Raw genomic sequence first — 16,953 nt, forward strand, 5'->3', positions numbered from 1 at the left:
CGGAAGCGTGGCGACACTTGCAGGCTGCCCCCAGAACATTTACGCAAAGATGCATTTCACTGTGTGTTTCGATGTACATGTGGCTAATAAAAAAATTTCATCTAATAAGGGACAGCGATGATAAACTAGACAAAAATAGCTGAACAAGTCGAAGGCTAGGCAACAAAATGCATTGTTCCAAAGCCCATGAAGGCTTCCTTGCCAGTCAGTAACCAAAGGATGCACAAACTAGAAGATGAGATTTTTTTTGAATTGACGAAAATCTGGAGTGCAAGGAGGTTTAATGGTACCTGCGACAAAAAGAAATTTACTGGACTACAGGCAAAGAGCTGGGGAGTGGGACTAGCAAAATAGCTTTAAGTGGTGTCACAGCCATGGGTGAATTAGCCACCTTCTGTGCTGTACAATAGGATAATCCTCCTCCATGGAAAAGAAAATAACTGCTCACCAAACTCATCATTTGTGCTGATTTAACTCTTTCCCCTCCTATCGACTTTGTCTGTCCCTTAAGTCCCTGATCGAGCAAGCTATTGTACGAGACTTCCAAACATCCACTGCTGTTGTGAAGTGAGATAACGTTGCCAGAAGCTGCTGAGTATTTCCAGCCCTTTGTTTTTACTTCAAATTTCCAGTCCATACAGACTTCTTCTCTTGCATAAGCTTTACAGTTACCACCTGGTAGGTAACCTTTTACCTTTTAGCTGCAGGGTGTCCAAAGTTCCTTTCTTGTTTTTATTTTGACAAACATTAATGCTGTTTGGAATCGAGAATCAGGTTATGAATAGATTTAAAAAGGGGCCTCTCACCGAGTTAAACCAACTTGGGATTCCACAAGATGGTCTCACTCAGATCAGAACAGAATAGCTATTACAAAGACAGAAACAAGGAAGGTATCTTTGAAAGGCCAACCTTCTTTAAATATCATTGCTTTTTTTTTTCATTTACAAAAACTTGTTTTTGGAAATGGATTTAAGGGGATCTTATAGCAGACTGGGAAGGCATTTAGCTTCTGATGCCCATGACAGCTCTTGAAAGTGCCACCCAATTAGTCTCAATCCTGGGCCCTTTAATCTTTCTATAATTTGTTCAATTCCCTTTTCAAAGTTACTGCTGAATTTGCTTCCACTGTCCTCTTTGGGTAACGCATTAGAGATCATAACTTGCTATGTATAGGTGGTATTGTCAGAGGTGTAACTGTCCATAATGACTACCCATTTCATCTCTCATCTCAGTTTATCTACCACTTAAACACTTCCCCAAGATTTTACTATCTCCAGATTTAAATATTCCAATATACTCATGGCCACCTTCCCATATCCGCAAACATTCTTAAGCTCTTCAGCTGTATTTCACTTTACATGAAATCTCTTTGCACCAGTCAACTCTGAGCTCACTGATTGGAACTACCAGCTAAGCAACAACTCCATTTGAAGATTCTGATCTTTGTCTACAAATTCCTACAGGGCCAAACTCCATTCCACCTTCAACTTCTCCAGCCCTATATTCTGCAGGTGGTCACTGCTCTTCTCCATTGATATCCTCTCACATATACCCAATTTTAATGGTTCCACTATTGGTAGCTTTACCAAGATCCAAAATCCTGGAATTCCCTCCCTAAATCTCTTTCTCTCTCATCTTTTAAGGTTCTCCTTAAAATGTAATATTTTAAGCTTTTGGCCATTTATCCAAATATCTACTAACTGGCTATATTATCTGACTCAGTCTCCGATTTCCATTGATAACACCTAATATCTTTAATAGAGTAAACCATCCTATTTAAATGCAATGCTGACACCACCTTTCAGTGAGATTAAACCGAGGCCCCATCTGAACTCAGATACATGTCTGAGATCTCATCGTTCTATTCCCAAGAGAAGGATCTTCCTGACCAATATGATCTATGACCAACCTCAAAATAAAAATCAGGTTATTATCACACTGCTGTGGTACCCCATTTGAGTGTAGTTGGTTGCTATATTGCCTAAATTACAAAGTGATTGTATTTTAAAAGTAGTTCATTAACATTTAGGTGTCTTGGGATGTGAAGACAGTAAGTCTCTCTATTCTGATTTAAAGAAGTGGTTGATGCAATGTGAAGGTCAAATTTTGTGCTTGGCTTCGTTGGAGTGATTAGCACATTAACTAACAGATGCTGTAACTGTCAACCTTGACTCTCGGTACCTGCATTGGAGAAAGGGAGGAAAAGGAGGTGGGGGCAGGTTGGTTTTTTTTTTGCAGAAAATGGGTTCTGTGGGACCATTAAGTCATGGATTTCTAAAAGGTAAATCTGCACCATTGAACTCAAAAATATGTTCAACATTTCAGACCAGTGAGTATTGGAGAAGAAAATTGTAACAAAAACCCCTGAAAGGTGAGGGTAATTGCTCACACATGGACTGGCTTCTGAGGAGAGATCAAGGACTTCCTTGTGCAGGAGGTATCGAGTTTAATATGCACTATTCCAAGCCTGTTAAGAAGCTAACCCTCAACCATGTCTCCTCCACATTACTTTGTCTCCTGCTCACTATCCTCTTCTTTCTCCATCAATGAAGTGCTCCGAAATAATATCAGTTGTGTTTCAGCAACTAATACTTTCAGAAGGCTGTGAATTCCGGAGATTCAAGTGCAAATGCTGAGCTAAGAATTGAAGGTAGTACAGAGGAGTGTCAACTTTCAAACAAAAAGTGAAAGCAATACACTTGTTGCCCTCTTAGAGATGTGCAAACAATCCTGTACCATTCCTGTGAACAAAACCAGTGGTAACCCCAGTATCCAGTCAATACACATCCCTCAAGATTAGTGCCCAAACCCAAATGTTTTGCAGGAGAAGCCAGTCACAAGGGACTTCTTTAGCTCCATGGCTCTGTCTTTATCCTTGAATCTTAAGGCCATGTGCTCAAGTCCCACTACATAACACACACACACACACACTAAACTGACACTCCATTGCCATACTGAGAGAGTACTTTGTTGCTAGGGCTAACTTTTTTCAGATAATCTTTTTGACATCCTAATCAGGATATCAAAAAAAAACCATGACATTATTTGAAAAGGGATTTCTCACCAAGGAACGCATCCCTTTATCAACAGTACTAACATAATTTATCGGGTCACTATCATATCTCTGCTTTTAACCCAGCTGAAGGCAAATTGGCTGCAAGATTTCACATGCTACAACAATGATACTTCAGCACAGTACTTCACTGGCTGTAAAGCACTTGGGCATTGCCTTGAGGACACGAGAGATATTATATAAATGCATGCTTAATCTTTTGTTATATTTTTCCCTTTGCAATTTCCTCTTAGAATAGATGAAATATTCTACACTGAAGTGGCTTGAACATCTTCAATGTCAATAGATTTCTAAGTCATGTAATGGACAACAATAACCTGACTATACAGAGACTGACTGCTCAGTGTTAAGTTCATGATAAATTTGGTCCTCGAGCAAAGCTGCTACTTTTTACATGGCAGAATTGCAGAATTGCATAACTAGCACATCCCCAACACCATGACCAGTAACAAGACATTGACGGATTGTTTAAGGCTGAACATCATGCCGGCTCAGAACACTGAACCTTTATATGGACTGGTGCACAAGTCTTTTCATGCAATACCCTGCATTGCATAGTTTATTATGCCATTGGTACATCACTTTTAAAAAGGAATTTTTGAAGAAGTAGTTTGCTCTGTTAAAACTTGCACTGGACTAATTTATTTTGCGGAGTGGGGACAAGATGCTGAACCTTAGATTAACAGAACAGCATTGCTCTCCATACAGAGTGCGGCCATGGATTTGCATCACAAGTCCTTGGTCTTTTTCTAGTTTCCTTTTTCCTTGCAGAGTCACACTTCTTATAGAAATATATATACAGTATAAAAATGTAAAGTGTTATTAATACAGTGCAAAGGCATTCAACAAGGTGACCAGTTTCACAATAATTATTCTTCCCCACCCTGCTCAAAAAAAACAGCTCTTCACACCCACATCACCATGGGTGCTGCTTTACAGTATTAATTGGTTTTATGGTTTGATCCATCACATACTTCTTTGTTGAATGATAAATACAAAACCAGCATTCCTTCTAGCCTCACCTTCCTTTGGCCATAGGTTCAGTCAGTTCAGGTTTCATTGACAGAACAATCTGGCTTGATCACAACACCATTTAAAGAGAGAGAAAGAGAGGGAGAGAAAAATCTATATAGATACATAATGCAAACCAACAACTCTTAAAATTCACACTAAGTTTAAAAAAAAAAGTAGACTAATTGAACGGCCAGTAAGCAAAGCAGTTAAGGCGCTTGACATTCACTACTCTCTGGTTAAAAAAGGGGTTTCAGCCTCAACGTGGGCTTACTAAATTGTTTGGTGTGGTTTTATATTGTTGCTGGGCTGTAATCAGGCATATTCTACAAGTGGCACAGTTGAGTAAAGGATAGCATAGCCATCTGTTCTGCCTCAAAAGTGTGTGCCTTGAATAATATTGGCCCGTAGATGCAACAAAGACAAGGCCATGGCTGAAGATGCAAGATAACACTTTGCCTGATGGTATGATTGCAATAACACCGTGCTCAGATCAACAATAAGGAGGAAAATATAAAGTGGTAGGTATGGTGGTGGGGGAGTCACCACACTAAACTAAAATTTTGCTTGTGATTTTTCCTGGTCACACTAGACAAGAATTTTTTTTTGTACCAATAAGTTAGTCTGTATACAAAATTGTTCATGTGGAAAAAAAACAATTGCCCAAACCAGGTTCCAGGTTGTTTCGAGTTCCAAAGAAGATAGATTTGACCAGGTTGGATCCTGTGTTCCGATACATGATTCCTGGTGCATGGCCGTGCAGCTGCCGGAACTGCATCCATGCAGTTTTGCTTTTTTTTTCTCCCCCGTGTAGGAGAGAAATTAGAAAAGGTAGCAGAGTCGCCCAGCTCATGCTGATAGTCTTTTGGGGCAAGTCTGTTTTTCATTCGCAAGAATGACAAGGGCGTGCTAGTCGGATTTATGGCAGTACAGGTCCTTGAGTGCCTTGAGTTCTTCAATAAGCGTCTTGTTCTGATTTTCCAGCACAGCAACCCGATTTTCCAAACATTTCACATACTCCTTTTTCTTGCGACGACACTCCCTTGCTGCTTCCCTGAAATGGGGAAATGGAATGTATTAGAAGATGCCATCAGCCCTCACAAGTAACTTCCTCTCAAATTTTCTCTTTACCCCACCATGAAGCAAAGATGCAAGCTGACACAGCTCCTAAAAGTCGAAACCCCATCCAGAAGTTCTTTATACTCTTTCAACTTTGGCTTCTTGCACCTTCCAATCAACTGTTACTGCCAGGCCTTCAGCCGTTCAGGTCTCAAGCTCTAGTTTCCTTAAATATCTACATTATCTTCCCCTCTCAACTCCTCTTCAAAATCAAAACATGATGATGCTGGAGGAACTCAGCAGGCCAGGAAGCATCCATGGGGAAAAAAGCAAGCGGTCAACGTTTCAGGTTAGGGCCCTTCTTCAGGACTGAAGACAGGAAAAGGAGAAGCCCAATATGTAGGAGGGAAAAGCAGAGCAGTGATAGGTGGACAAAAGAGGGGAGGCGGGTAGACACAGGGTGGTAATAGGTAGATGATAGTGATAGGCAGGTGAGGGGAAGGAGGGGAGAGCAGATCCACTGGGGGATGGGTTAAAGGTAAGAAGAGAGAGGAAAAGAAAGGTAGGAAAAAAAGCTAGGAAAGGGAAGAGGAGAAGAAACATGGTGGGGGGGTTGTGGAGAATTGGGGTGGGGATTACCCTTCTCCTATTTTCAGTCCTGAAGAAGGGTCCTGACCTGAAACGTTGACCGCCTGCTTTTCTCCTCGGATACCGCCTGGCCTGCTGAGTTCCTCCAGCATCATTGTGTTTTTCATCTAGATTCCAGCATCTGCAGTCCTTTGTTTCTCCTCTTCAAAATCTATAACTTTCACCCATATTGTTTGTAACCTTACATGGCTAATATGAAATGTTGTTAAAATACTTTCCTCTGAAATGTCTTGGGAAGTTTTTAACCGCATGGAATAGGCTGTATAATTAGAACATGCTCTTGCTGGCATCAAACCCTCCAAGAGAAATCCAAGAGAAGTAGCAAGTTGGATACAAAATTGACTCAATGACAGAGTCCTGTGGTCAACAACAGTTGCATTGACTAGAAAACTGTATGCAGTACTAAGTCTTCTGCACTTCAATGCAGATAATCGATGATCTGGACTTATAGGAATTGCATTTAAATTTGAAGATGGGTGGCACAGTTAATAAAGCTGATGTCTCACAGCACCAGCTACCCGAGTTTAATCCTGACCTCAGGCACTGTCTGCGTGAGGTCTGCACCTTCTCCCTGTGATAGCAGCGACTTTCTCCAGTTGTTCTGGTTTCCTCATATATCTCGGGGACTTATGAGTTGATTGGTTAATTGGCCGGTGTAAATAGGCGAGTGATCTTGGGGGCAGTTGGTGGAAATGTGGATAGAATAAAAGTATGATTACTACAGAGTTAGTGTAAATGGGTGCATGATGATTGTAGATACAGTGGCTGAAGGGCCCATTTCCATGCTGCATGACTATGATATAAAATTGACAGTGCTGTGGCTTTGAGGAAGAAAACTGTAGTCTGCAGGAAGCTATCAACTGGACTGGTCAGATAGGCACAAAAAAACTCAGCAAATGGAATTCAGTCGAGAGAAGTGTAACATAATATATTTGGAGGGGGCAAAAAAAAGGAAGGGAATATAATATAAAGTGTAGAAGGAGAAAGGGATTTTGGAATGCATGTCTGCAGAATGTGGGCAGAAAGACAGGTTAATATGGTAATTACAGTGGTTTGTACGTTTTTTTGCCTTTCACTGGCTGAGGCATGGAACGTAAAAGTAGGGGGTGACAAAGGAACTGCAGACAGCACTAGTTAGACTGCAGCTTAAGGATTACGTACGGGTCATGGATCAGGTAGCTGAAAAGAGGGTACAGAGGAGATTTACAAGAGTATTAACTGGCTGGAGCATTTTAGTCAGGAGAATTTGTCTAGGCTGGGCTGTTTTCTTTAAAACAACCAAGGCCAAGAGGAAAGTTAATTGAGATATGAACAATTACTTGTGGCCCAGATAGATTGAACAGGAAGGATCCATTTCCCTTCCATATTTCAATATTTTCTTATGATATAGGCCATTCAGCCCATCGAATTAATGCCAGCTCACAGAGCATTTCCCATTACCCCACAAATTTATCCCATAACCTATTCACGCCACGTACCTATCAATTACACTACCCACCTGCACTCGGGGCAACTTACACTGGCCAATTAACTTAACAACCAGGACATCTTTTGAACGTGGGAAGAAACCAGAGCACAAGGGGGATCACAGAGAGAATGTGCAAGCTCAACACATACACCACCAAAGGTCAGGATTGAACCTGGGTGGCTGGACCTGTGAGGCAGCAGTTCTACTAACCTTACCCTTACTAGTAAAATCAATAACTAGAGGGAACAGATTAAAGACAATAGCAGAAGGATTAGAGGGGAGTTAATTTTTAGCCAAAGAGTGACGAGGGTGTGGAACTCATGCAATAAAAACAGAAGATGCTGGAAATGTTCAATAGGCCACACAGTATCTGTGGAAAAAGACAGTTAACATTTCAGGTCCAGGACTCTCTGTCTATAACTCATTGCCTGGTAGGCAGCAGAGGCAGAAGTCCTCATCACGCTTAAAATATACCTGGATGATTACCTGATGGTTACAGACCAAGAGCTGGGGAGTGGGATTAGCCTAAATAGTACTTCTTTTGATCAACATTGGTGCAAAGGGCTGAGTAACTTCCTTTGGTAACTTAAATTTGCACAATTCTAAAGCCCAGTATTTTGCAGGAATGTATAGTTAAATACTACAACTCATTTTAGCATCAAATCATAGAGTACCCCAAGTTCACTTGCATTAAAAATTGGAAAAATATCTAATCAAATGTGTGATAAGAACCCCAAAATTCATCTCTCTCAATACTATAACATCCAAATTTTAAAAAGCAATTTTTGCAACTATCGCCTCTGGTAAAACTAATCTTGAAATCCAAAATCAGTGATTCAGAAATAGGAGCCTGAGCTTGCACCAGGTGGCACTTTTACCCACTTACCCCAAGAGGCTTTCATGGGTCACAAGGAAACTACTCAGAAAATCTTCCCATGAGGTTCAACCAATGGCTTTCTGGGATCAGAAAACTACCTGTTTTTCATGAGGCGGATTTCTCGTTTGCGAGTGGTTTCCTCAGCGTTCTGGGGCTGGTTCTGAAGTACTGGGGACGACGCCATTACCATTCCCTGACCAGTAGTGGAGTTTGGAGTGGTACGGATTTGATATGTCTGGACATCTCCAGTGGCACCTGAAAGAAAATATGGAAAAAAGACAGGAAATTAAATGTCAATTTTGTCAATGTCTTGATGCACGAAGACTATACAGAACTATAGCAAGCACATCACTTGTCATTTGAATTAGTTAAGGAACTGTCTTTGTCGATATAAATGTTCTGCAGAGATTAACTCATAACATAAAATGCACTTGCTTAATTAAATGTTTTAAGTATATTTGTTTAGTTTCCTCAAATTGACTTTACCAGAAAATTGTAATCTTGCACATAATTAATTAGGATAGCCTTTTCATGGCATTTACTAATTACAAGCACAATTATCTTTAGATTTTAAAAATCAACACAGCAAAGCTACAAATACATGCCAAGTGATGGGAGGTGAGTTTTTCCTTGGATAGCGAGGGCCTCAGCTTAATTAATTTCAGTTTACAATGGAGCCTGTAATGGACTTGTTCATGTGGTATAAGCAGTGTGTAATACTCAAGGCAAGAACAGTAATCTTGCTTCTGAGCCTAAATATTAATCCTATTAAATACCATTGTTTTCATGTTAAAGCCTCACTAATCAATTTTATGATACATATACAGGCTAGATACATTTCCCTGTACTTCTAACTTCAGCTTGAACAGTTGTTATATAGCCAACAACAAAATATTGCTATCATCAACCTATCTCGAGTCAACGTTCCCCTTAATTTCTCCCACTAAGCTCATTTCTTCCATGTGATACACCTCCTGTGTTTTCAATTCTCTCCCCACTATCACTGACTTCTCAATAAAAAACTAAAACCCTTTCCAGGGTTGTTTTGAGATGCCACTCTCCTCTGTACAAGTACCAATACCACACTCACCCATCTCCTCAATTTAAAACCTGATCCAACTACTACTACGAATCATTTTTTCCTTGTGAAGGCCCATGATCATATCTTTGCCTACTAACTATATGCCAATTTGTCCTAGAATATCATGCTGCAATACCTCATGGAGTGAGGGCCAATACACTGCAAGCACAAGATCATGATTACTTCCAATTTGTACTTCAAGATCTACTGAGTGGGATGCAATGAATTGAAATGTCAAAGTGCATAACCACTGACGGCAAATTGCAATTCTTCTTATAGCAACCAGCCAGCTCCACTGTTTTCTTCAAAACATCTAATGGCTGAACCTTGTCCTTCTGCTAAACTATGTTTTTAAGTGTTTTCAAATTATCTTATTTATGAATATAGAGAATTACAAATTTTAAACTTCAGCTGAATCAATAATGTAAAAGAAAGCATGGGATGTATTAAGCTTCATCTTTCACCTATTACCTATGGCCAAACATTTTGCAGGCCTGTGGATCTAACTAGGAGAAGGATCCTGAGGCCTTCCTCCCAGTCTGTGCTGATGGCCTTTTGGCAACTCGGGCTATTAAGGGCCCTTTCTATAGTTTCTAAAAGTCTCTGATCATCTGACACATTCAAAAGCAGGTTGAGTAGATTTACATAATTTAAAAATCCTAAATACATTTAAACAATAACTCATTTTAATGTCCTAATTATTTTAAAACTAAGGGGAAAAAATTTTCCCTTTTCCACCTTCGTTGGCAACCCCATTCTCCAGCCAAGGGCTTGATACAGAAAGATCTGGCCTCTTGAGCCCAGCACAACAGGGTTCTGCCAGGTCTATGGACTATGCAGGAGATGGGATGCTTCCAGAAGTTAGGAATGTGCTGACCTACACAATACTATTAGCCAGCAGTTCTCCCTGGACCTGTTGGCTGAAGAGGAGCATGATCTGGGCCAATGTCTGAAAAGCTCTTTAACCCAGCAGGTAGGTTTTAAACTCCTGCATGCAGCAGGGAGGGAAGTGAATAAATAGCTTGAGGAAAGCTTGTATTTTCTGCTCCTGAGAATGCCCTGTCCCCAGTCTTAAGAACTATCAGCACCTGGAGAAGTGCTCAGAGTACTGAGCACTCTAAACTCAGTAGCTAACAGCAGTCTGTCAAACAACTTGTAATATTTGTCATTGATTTACATCTGACCAAACATTTGATACGAGAAAGCTTTAATGATTTGTTTTGATCCAGAATGCACTGCAGTAACTGGAAAGAGTGGAAAGTGATTCATTGGTAAATTTCAAAAGGAAAATGTATACATACCTTAAGGGGGAGAAACACTTAGGGCAATGGAGAAAGGGAAAGAAATGGAATCAACTGGATAATGCTTTCGAAGAACTGGTACATGCATAATGGGTCCAGTGCTCTATTCCTCTATGAATCGCTGGTCTATCATTTAACACCAGGCCCTACCTTATTTTTGACAAAAACTCACAATTTAGCAAATTATTTCATATTTAAATATCATATTTCCTTACAATATAGGAGGCCAATTGGCCCAAGACTACGCCAGCAAATATAAAACAGAATCCATTACAGAAGGGATCAGCAGTCATACAATAAAATCAACATTTTAAACAACCCTGCTCCAACAGCTTCCTTGATAGCCTCTGCTAGAGGATTACAAAACAGGGACACAAGATACTTTTTATAATTGCTCTCAGATGGTTATTGTACAATGGCATCATTAACCATCACGTAGCATTTCTCACCACTCATTCCTGCTAAATGGTTCTGAGCAGCTCAGATGACAAACCATGTTGGCAATGGCAAACAGCACGAGTGACCTGACAATAGGCCTCAGTGAACCTGTTTGTTTTACATCATGTTAATATATAGTGGAAGCTGCCCTTGAGGTATGGAATCAGTTTTACTTTTGCAAAGTCCCTGACTCACCTTGTACAACCACCTGGCTGCTCGGCACAAAGATCTGCTGCCCATCAGGACTCTGGGTATACTGTACAATGGTTGCTCCACCTTGGCTTGTTGCTGTGTTACTCATTGTTAGCGTCTGGAGTCCTTGCACCCCATCTGTGCCATTGTTGGGCAGTTGAATCGCACCTCCCTGTGTGATGGCAACTGGCAACAGCAAAGAATGAAAGAAAATGGAAACTTGTAAACCAAGAGGAACACATTCAGAAAGATTCAGCAAATTCTCTTCAGTTGCAATTGAGACAGTTAAAAGCAGTTATTCTTTAGTGATGAGCTGAGACACTACGAGATGTTTCATTATTACTCTTTCCAAATAACAGCAGATTTGTAATTTGGAAAAGGACTTGCTACTACAAACGTAAAACTTGAATATTTCCACAATCCTTTTGCAACAAAAACATCTATTTGTATACAATGTTTGTATGTCCCAAAGCACTTTAAATGAGAAATATCAAACTAACATAATATGGCTTATATTATGATAAGACAGGGATCTGATCAAAGAGGTAGGTTTCAAGGAGATGAGAGGAGGGAGTCACAGCAGTGGAGAATTTAGTGAAGGAACTCCATACCTAAGGCAACGTAAAACACAGCTTCAATTGATGAACTAATGACAAATGGGGATGTATAAGAGGCCAGAATAGGAACATCATTTTGTGATAATATCCTGAATTGTTAATACAGGTGACCCTTGTATTATGGCTGTTTGAGTAACAGAAATTTGGCCTTATGTAATTCACAAATCACCACCAAAAAATCTGGGATACAGAATAAAAATTTGCACTTATGAAAGTTATGTGAAAAAAGTAAATAAATAATTTCTTTTTCAACTTGCATTCCTTGAAGCATGTGTTACAGAAAGTTGTGGGGGGGGGGGGGGGGGGATCCGTACATAAATTGACCAAGCAGCTGTTCCTGACAACTTGCTTTTGAATTCTAGCTGAAATCATAGGCCCAGTAAGGTTGTGGACTTTGGTTTTCTAGATGGGAAGGTTGCATTTATTTTTAAAGGGTTGCATTCTGCAATGAAGAGATTAAAAGAAGGCTGAGATAAGACTTTCTTTTTCTCAACCTTGCCCCTTTTCTGGTGCTTCAAAATGATAACTGTGACAGTTGCTCTCCCAGAAGGAGCTAATATAAATGTTACTGTTCATTGTTTAATCTGAATATCCTTCCCTGGCAGAATGTGAGAATAGTGTGACTGAACAGAAATAACTGGGTTTTACTAAAAGGTTGACATTGGCATTCATCAAGCATTAGTCCAAATCTTTCAAAATAAAATTATTAAGATCTGTGGCTGTTGATCATCCAAGGTGGGAGGGAGTAGGTGAGAAGAGAAATTTGATAATCTTTAAAATTATTAATGGCTTTAATAAGGTTAACAGGGAGAACCTGCTTCCATCATCAGAGTTGGTAATGGGAGAACAGAAAAACACAATGTTTGGGTATCCATATTTAAGGAAAAGATATACTTGCACTGTAAGGTTCACCAGGTTGATTCCTGGTATGAAGGGATTTGACATATGAAGAATGTGCCTATACTCATTGTAGTGTAAAGGAATGAGAGACAAATCTTTAGAAACAGGCAAGAATCTAAAGGGGATTGACAGGGTGGATGCCGGGAGGGTTTTGTTTTCCCCCAGCAGAGCTATCTAGAACTAGGGAGCATAGTTGCAGAATAAGCATCACCCACTGAAGACAAAAGTGAGGAGGAATTTCTTCTCTCAGTGATATGCTGTCTGAACGTATGGAGATGGAGATACAGTGATACTTTTAGTTAGGTAAGCTTGAAAAAAAATTGCATGGCTCTGGGAAGGAGAGGGGCTGTGGTAGGAAATGGATAGTTCTTTCGAAGAGCTGGCATGTGAAGGATAGCCCCAATGGTCTCCTTTATGCTGCATAATTGATGCAGCAGTACTCAAGAAAACCTACAGCTGATTGTATCTGTATTATCATATGATTATCCACAATTATTAATACAATAAAAATATAAAATGACCACCTAGCTTCCTCTGACCAGATATTTATCATGTGGATAAGCTGGTGCATTAGGATTAGTGGTTGCTTTTAATTTTGGAGGAGAGCAAGTGGCTGAAAACATCATCATGCTCCTGTTTTTATGGCTGCATTATGAAAAGACAATATATACAAAATATTTTTCCATTACTGTGCAGAAGATTATCTGATGTACAAACTGAAGTGGGGTGGTGCATTCATTTAGGGTAAGGGCTAGGAGTTTAGAGGGGATCAGAGGAAGAACTTCTTCACTCAGCAGTGGTTGGAATCAAATGCACTCCTTGAGGAGGCATTTTAGTACCTAGACAAGCACTTGAATTGTCAAGGCACAGAAGGCTCTGGACCAAGTGCTACTAAATGGAAGTAAAGAGAGGAACTGGGTGATCAGCATGGAGATACTGGGCCAAAGGGCCTGTTTCTGTGCTGTATGACGCTATATAGATTACTGTATAATTTTTTTTTTAAGGTAAAAGTTATGCCCTGCAAAGGTTCAGAGAGCAATATTCCATTAGAAATAGAGTGCATAAGGTCCTTCTGCATGTCAGAGAACTCACAGTGCTTGACACACAACAAATTATTTTTTAGAACTGCATTTGCAACATCTGAACAATGGTGATGACAAGACCCCTCCCTGGTCCATCAAACCAATTTCATTCAGGCATCACACAGGCATTTCCCCACATTTTTGCAAGGAAATCTGGCAGCCACTTGTCACAGAGCAGGTTCCCACAAGCAACAGTAAAATGACTGACGTTAACTTTTTCTCCCCATTGTTAAGTATATACGCTAGCCAATCAGGAGAATAATCCACTCCTTTTCAAACATCACTATTACATTTGATAACCATGTGAACTACCCGTCAGCCTCATCCAAATACAGTACTCTTTCAGAATTGTAATGAAATGTTATTTTGGATCATATCACAAATCCCAGAATAACCTTAACCAATCATGTGCCTAAACACTGGATGCCTCTGCTGTAATGTTTTAAAAATGGGAACTTTATTTTTTTAAACTGGGGAGTTGAAACTGATGCTTTCAAACTTTACTTTTTTTATTTTCACTGAATCCTTTGTCGACATCTTTGAACGAGATCACCAACTCAATTCAGAACGATGACTCTCTATCCAGTTAAAGATCGTGACCATAACGTTTCAAGTTTTGAATCAGAGACCTTCTAACTTTGGAGTCCAAGGACTCCAAAATGGCCTCCAAAATTGCATCCCAGTTATCTCCCTTCTGATGCACTCTCTCCCCATCTTTCAGTTCCCTCCTTCACTCCAAGCTCAGATCAGTTGGACTGAAAAGCTTGTTCCAGTGGAAATTCTACGTAAAAATACTTAAAGATTTGTATCTCTATAGCATCTTTTACAATCTCAAGATGTCACAAAGTGCTCCAGGCATTTTTTAAAAATACATTTTGCAGGATCTTGGTGCAGGTGGTAACCACCTTCTGTAACTATCGCAGCCCTTCTGATGAACATACTCTCATAGGCCTGTTGCATAGCAAAGTCCAATATTTAGGCCCACAATAACCAGTCAGGATGGTGTTTCCATGTGCCTGCTGTCCTTGTCCTTGCTGGTAGATGTTACAGGTTTGGGGGCTGTTGTAGTAGCTGCCGTGCATTCTGCAGGTGGTAAACACTGCTGGAACTGTGCTCTGGTGGTGGAGGGAATGAATGTTCAGGATGGTTGATGTTGTACCAACCAAGTGGACAGCTTTGTCCCGGATGGCCATAGAGCACTACAGCACAGAAAAAGGCCCTTCGGCCCATCTAGTCCATGCCAGCCTGGTTTTCTGCCTAGCCCCGTCTACCTGCACCCAGACCATAGCCCTCCATACCTCTCTCATTCATGTACCTATCCAAGCTTATCTTAAATGTTACAATTGAACCTGCATCCACCACTTCCGCTGGCAGCTCATTCCACACTCGCACCATCCTCTGAGTGAAGTAGTCCCCCCTCAGATTCCCCTTACATATTTCACCTTTCACCCTAAACCTATGACCTCTAGCTCTAGTCTCACCCAACCTGAGGGGGAAAAGCCTGTATGCATTTACCCATCTATAAGAGCATGGTGTCAAGCTTAATTCATCCATGCAATTGGAGAATATTCCATCACACTCCCCGTGTGCCTTGCAGATGGTGGAAAGGTCTTGGGGTGTCAGGAGGTGACTCACTCACCAGAAGATATTCAGCCTCTAACCTGCTCTTGTACCCACTATATTAATGTGCTTGGTCTGGCTCAGTTTCTGAGCAGAGGCAAATCCTAGGATGGGGGACTTGGCAATGGTAATGCCATTGAACATCAAGGGCAGTTGGTTACTCCCTCTTATGGGAAATGGTCAATGCCAGGCACTTTTGTGATGTGAATATTGCTTATTGTATATCAGCCCATGCCCAAATGCTGTCTAGATTTTGCTCTATGCAGGTATAAACTGGCTCATTTACTGAGTAGTTGCAAATGAAAATGAACATTGCGCAATCATCCTCGACCATCCCCACTTAACTTCTGATACAAGCAATGTCATTGATGAAGCAGCTAGAGATTCCTGACCCCAAGATACTGCCCTGAAGAACTTCTGCAGTGATGTTCTGGGGCTGGAATGATTGACAACCACAACCATCTTTCTTTGTGCTTGCTACGACTCCAATCATTGGAGTATTTTCCCCTGGATACCCATTGAATTCAGTTTTACCAGGGCTCCTTGATGCCACACTCAGTCAGATGCTACCTTCATGTCAAAGCCAGTCACTCTTACCTCACCTCTGGAATTTTGCTCTTTGGTCCAAGTATGGACCAAGATTGCAATGAGATCTGGAGCCAAATGGTCCTGCCAAACTGGGCACTTGAGTAAATTGTTAGTAAGCAAATGCTGCCTGGATTTGTCCTGCTTTTTGAGAACAGGACATACCTGGGGAATTAAGGATTTTTGAAGTGTAGTCACTGTTGTAATACTCATTAATGATTTAGTTTTTCCTCCACATATAACTGGAAAGTTCCCAGTCCTGTAAAATGGGTTAACTGGAGTAAAGCGATAGAATTTTTTCTATGGCCTAGATATGGTATTTATACATACTGTACTGCCCGCTGCTAGTTTGATAGATGGGTGTTGGCATTGTCATTGTAGTAACAGTCGGGGCAGACTCTTCTTCCGATTTCTCCTCTTCAATTCTTGGCACACCAGGGGTATCAGACGATAGTTCATTCAGGATTTTCCTTGAAAAGAAATGCAACAAGACAAGTTGGTTAGAGAGCTGCATGAAATCTCGCAAGCTGAACAAGGAAATTGGTGAAGTGACTAAACATTCAATTATATTTAACTTCCTTCAGAAAACATTCCACAACAGAAAGCTAAAGACAGCCATTGGACAAAACTATCTTGCCAAACCTTTGCTATAGTATGTCTTTCTTCAGGCTGAATTTCATAATATTTCATTTTATTCATTGCCTGTGTAATACCTCACATTTAGAAATCTTATTCTTGTGTTCAGTTCCCTCCAAGGCCTCTGACTTCCCCAACTTTGTAATCTCCTCCAGCCCTACAACTTTACAGGTCTCTAATCCTGGCCTGATGATTTCCTTTGCTTCGTCACTCCTAAGCATGCCTTCAGCCATCTAGGCTCCAAGCTCTAGATATCAGTCTCTGAATCTCTCATCTCCTTCAAGAAAATCCTTAAGATAGCCAAGCTTTTGGTCACCTGTCCCAATACCTCCTTACATGGTTCAAAGTAAACTTTCTTGTGAACT

General features: G+C 40.6%; 1 protein-coding gene across 2 annotated transcripts in view; it reads right to left on the bottom strand.

The window, feature by feature from the left end:
* Window positions 1-3,601: 3,601 nt before the first annotated feature.
* The window catches only part of creb1b (cAMP responsive element binding protein 1b), a 65,003-nt gene continuing 51,651 nt past the window's right edge, over window positions 3,602-16,953 (bottom strand). For both annotated transcript variants that reach the window (XM_052028908.1, XM_052028898.1), the window contains 4 exons: window positions 16,283-16,422; window positions 11,152-11,334; window positions 8,235-8,391; window positions 3,602-5,138 (listed from right to left, as the gene is read on the bottom strand). In XM_052028908.1, the coding sequence (XP_051884868.1) occupies window positions 4,994-5,138; window positions 8,235-8,391; window positions 11,152-11,334; window positions 16,283-16,422 (625 nt within the window). In that variant the 3' untranslated portion in view covers window positions 3,602-4,993. The remainder of the gene's footprint in view (window positions 5,139-8,234; window positions 8,392-11,151; window positions 11,335-16,282; window positions 16,423-16,953) is intronic.

The sequence above is a fragment of the Pristis pectinata genome, chromosome 1 (genome assembly GCF_009764475.1).
Source record: "Pristis pectinata isolate sPriPec2 chromosome 1, sPriPec2.1.pri, whole genome shotgun sequence".
NCBI lineage: Eukaryota > Metazoa > Chordata > Chondrichthyes > Rhinopristiformes > Pristidae > Pristis > Pristis pectinata.